Raw genomic sequence first — 3,679 nt, 5'->3', positions numbered from 1 at the left:
TTTCTATCTTTTATTCTTTTTCCACTCTCTTTTTTTGGCTTCAAGCATACCATTCTACGTGCGATCAAAAGTATGCAGAACTATTCTTTAATCCAACCCATGTATCCTCAACTCTATTGGCAGAATAATCATTACAATACATGTGCAGATAAAAACCTCTATCCTTTAAAAGTATCGCCTACCTTTGAAACCTTCCCCACTAGAACAATATTGAACTTAAAATTGCTAAATTACATTGTGAGATAAATGTATAAAGATTTTTAGGTATCTTTAATTGGGCAATTTGCAAACTCTAATATGATTGACTGAAATTTATGGAGTTTTTTAATTGTGATATATCTCTTATTTTCATCATTTTGTTTATCTTATTCTAATAAAAACAATATTGTTATTTTTTTTGTTAGGTGTGTTTTATATATTTTGGGATTTTGTCAAGCATCAATGAGTTTCAGAAGATTATTGCCAATCTCAGGTTTGTTCTTTTTATAAATTCATTTTAGGCTAATAGCTATCGGAATATGCTAATAATTTTATTATAATATCATTAGAGACTTAGAGTATGTTTCATTAGACATGAATTGTTTAGTATGAGAATTAAAACTAATAGATAAATAATTTTTCAGGTTTCTGAAAATTCTTAGATTACATTATGAGCAAGCCAAAAACAATTGATGCATTTTTTAAGAAAAAAGATGCTGATTCAAATACTAGAATGTCTTCATCGACATCAAATCCTCAAACTTTAGCTCCTGAGCAACACCCTTCTAAGATGCCAAGAATTGAATCTCAAATAGTTGAGTCATTTGACATTTCTACTCTACAACATGATCCCGGGTTACGTCCTCAAATATGGGAATATCCTGTTAATCAACATGATGAAATTAGATGTGCTTATCTTAAAGTCGGTCCGAATAGGTTCATTCCTTCTAGTAGTTCTGGATATCCGTTTTCGGGAACTGAAAAAAACCGCCGAAGATTTCAATCATCTTGGTTTAAGATGTTTGATTGGTTAGAATATTCTGAGAACAAAGATGCTGCTTATTGTTTACCCTGCTTTCTTTTTGCTAAAAAGCCAACGGGACGGTTTGGAGGTAGTGCATTTACTATTGAAGGATTTCGCAATTGGAAGAAAGTTAATGATGGCACACATTGTTCTTTTTTGGTCCACATGGGAAATGGGCCATGTTCACCTCATAATAATGCTGTTAAGTGTTGTGACAATTTGAAGAATCAATCTCAACATATTGATAAGGTGATAGATAAGCAAACTTCGGAAGAAAAATTGAACAATCGATTGCGATTGAAGACTTCAATCGAATCTATTCGGTATTTAGCATATCAAGGATGTCCTTATAGAGGTCACGATGAAGGTCCCGATTCTAAAAATCGCGGCAATTTTCTTGAGTTGATAAAACTTGTGTCCAATTTCAACGATGATGTTGCTAAGGTTGTTTTAGAAAATGCTCCACAAAATGCAAAATATACTTCACCTCAAGTCCAAAAAGATATTTTACATGTCTTGGCAAAAAGAGTGCGAGATGCAATTTGTGAAGAAATTGGTGATTCAAAATTTTGCATTATTGTTGATGAGGCACGAGATGAGTCTAAGAGAGAACAAATGGCTATTGTTTTGAGATTTGTTAACAAAGATGGTTTTATACAAGAACGCTTCTTTGATATTGTCCAAGTTAAAGATACATCTGCATTGACTTTAAAGGATAAAATATCTGATGTTCTTTCTCAAAATTGTCTTGATATTCAAAGTATTCGTGGACAAGGGTATGATGGTGCTAGCAATATGCGTGGTGAATGGAAAGGATTGCAAGCATTATTTCTTAATGAATGTTCTTGTGCATACTATGTTCATTGTTTTGCACATCGATTACAATTAGCATTAGTTGCTGCATCTCGAGAGGTAACGGTTGTTCATGATTTCTTCTCAAATTTGAATTTCATTATTAATGTGGTTAGTTCTTCATGTAAACGTCATCGTGATTTGCAAGATGCTCAAGAAGCAGATATTGCATATTTGATAGCTATTGAGGAACTTGAAACTGGAAAAGGAGCTAACCAAATTGGCACTTTGAAACGAGCTGGTGATTCTCGTTGGGGTTCTCATTTTTATTCTATTTGTAGCCTACTAAGGCTGTTTAATCCTGCTTGTTCAGTGCTTGAGAAGATTATAAAAGAAGGATCCACTTACTCTCAACGTGGGGATGCTGAAGCTGCTTATGAAATGATTACATCATTCAGATTTATATTCATTTTACATTTGATGAGGGAAATCATGGGTACCACTGATTGTCTTTGTCAACATTTGCAACAAAAATCTCAAGACATCTTGAATGCTATGCAATTAGTTTCTAATACAAAAGTACTCCTCCAAAAATTGAGAAATGAAGATTGGGATAATTTTCTTGAGAAAGTAGTCTCTTTCTCTAAGAAATTTGAAATAGACATTCCAGATTTTGGTGCTCGTTATGTTAAAGGCCGAGGTCGTCTTCCACGGGATCACATTACGGTGGAACATTATTATCATTTTGATGTATTCAATGCTGCTATAGACTATCAATTGCAAGAGCTTGATTGTAGATTTGGTGAAAGGGCAATGGAACTCTTGACACTTAGTTCAGCTTTGGATCCAAATGATGCTTATAAATCATTTAATATTGATGATATATGTAGTCTTGCAGAAAAGTACTATTCTCTTGATTTTTCTGAGCAGGAAAAAATTATTTTGAGATTTCAGTTGAAGCATTTTGAAGTTGATATGCTTAATCATCCGAAACTACAAAAATTGTCTTCCATTGCGGAATTATGTCGAGGATTGATAGAGGCAGGAAAATCAGATACATATTATCTTATTGATAGATTGGTTCGTCTTGTTTTAACTCTTCCAGTGTCTACAGCAACTACCGAACGAGCATTTTCAGCAATGAAAATTGTTAAAACAAGACTTCGTAACAAAATGGAAGATGAGTTTCTTGGAGATAGTTTACTTATCTACATTGAAAGAGAAATTGCTAAAAGCTTCGATTCAGATTTGATACTTGAAGATTTTGTTTCTCTAAGACCTCGTAGAATGCAATTTTAGGCACTTTGTATTTTGTATTTTGCTTTACTTTTGTACTAGTGCCTATATGGTAACTGATATATGAATTTAGCATATATTTATGAAGTCACATAAATATGCTTTTTGTGATACATATATTGTGGTATAATTTCTTTTGATTGAATTTACCATATTATAATAAAAATATAATATAAAAAGAGAACAAAAAAAAAAATTATTTTATTATTTTATTGACGCCCCTGGTATACTAAATTCCTGGCTCCGCCACTGTGTTTGAGAGTAGTTGTTTTTCACTTTTTCAATGGCGGACGATCTTGCAAATCTGTGGGCAAATCTTTCGCTCAGAGGGTGAAGATGGAGAACTGGAGATTCAGACGACTGAAGTAAAAGGGATAATCACGATAGGAAACTCCTGCATTGTAGGAAAACTCTTGTTTGAGAGGCTCGTGAGCAAGGAGACAGTCAGGAGTACGCTTTTGCGATCGTGGAGACCAAAGGGAACTTTGACCTTCAAGATACTGGGCATAAATCTTTTTTTGATCGAATTTGAGGAGGCCAAGGATAAGGCAAGAGTCTTGGAGGATAGGCTGTGGGATTTTGAGGGCT

The 3,679-nt window shown here is 33.8% G+C and overlaps 1 protein-coding gene across 1 annotated transcript in view; it reads left to right on the top strand.

Annotated features, from left to right (window-relative positions):
* The window catches only part of LOC132170067 (uncharacterized), a 9,612-nt gene extending 6,518 nt beyond the window's left edge, over positions 1–3,094 (top strand). Inside the window, exon 3 of the mRNA XM_059580978.1 lies at positions 642–3,094. Within this exon, the coding sequence (XP_059436961.1) occupies positions 642–3,094 (2,453 nt within the window). The remainder of the gene's footprint in view (positions 1–641) is intronic.
* Positions 3,095–3,679: the final 585 nt, after the last annotated feature.

This window comes from Corylus avellana, chromosome ca2 (genome assembly GCF_901000735.1).
Source record: "Corylus avellana chromosome ca2, CavTom2PMs-1.0".
Classification (NCBI taxonomy): Eukaryota; Viridiplantae; Streptophyta; class Magnoliopsida; order Fagales; family Betulaceae; genus Corylus; species Corylus avellana.
The sequence above is the reverse complement of the archived record's forward strand: the minus strand, read 5'-3'. Positions and strand labels throughout refer to the sequence as shown.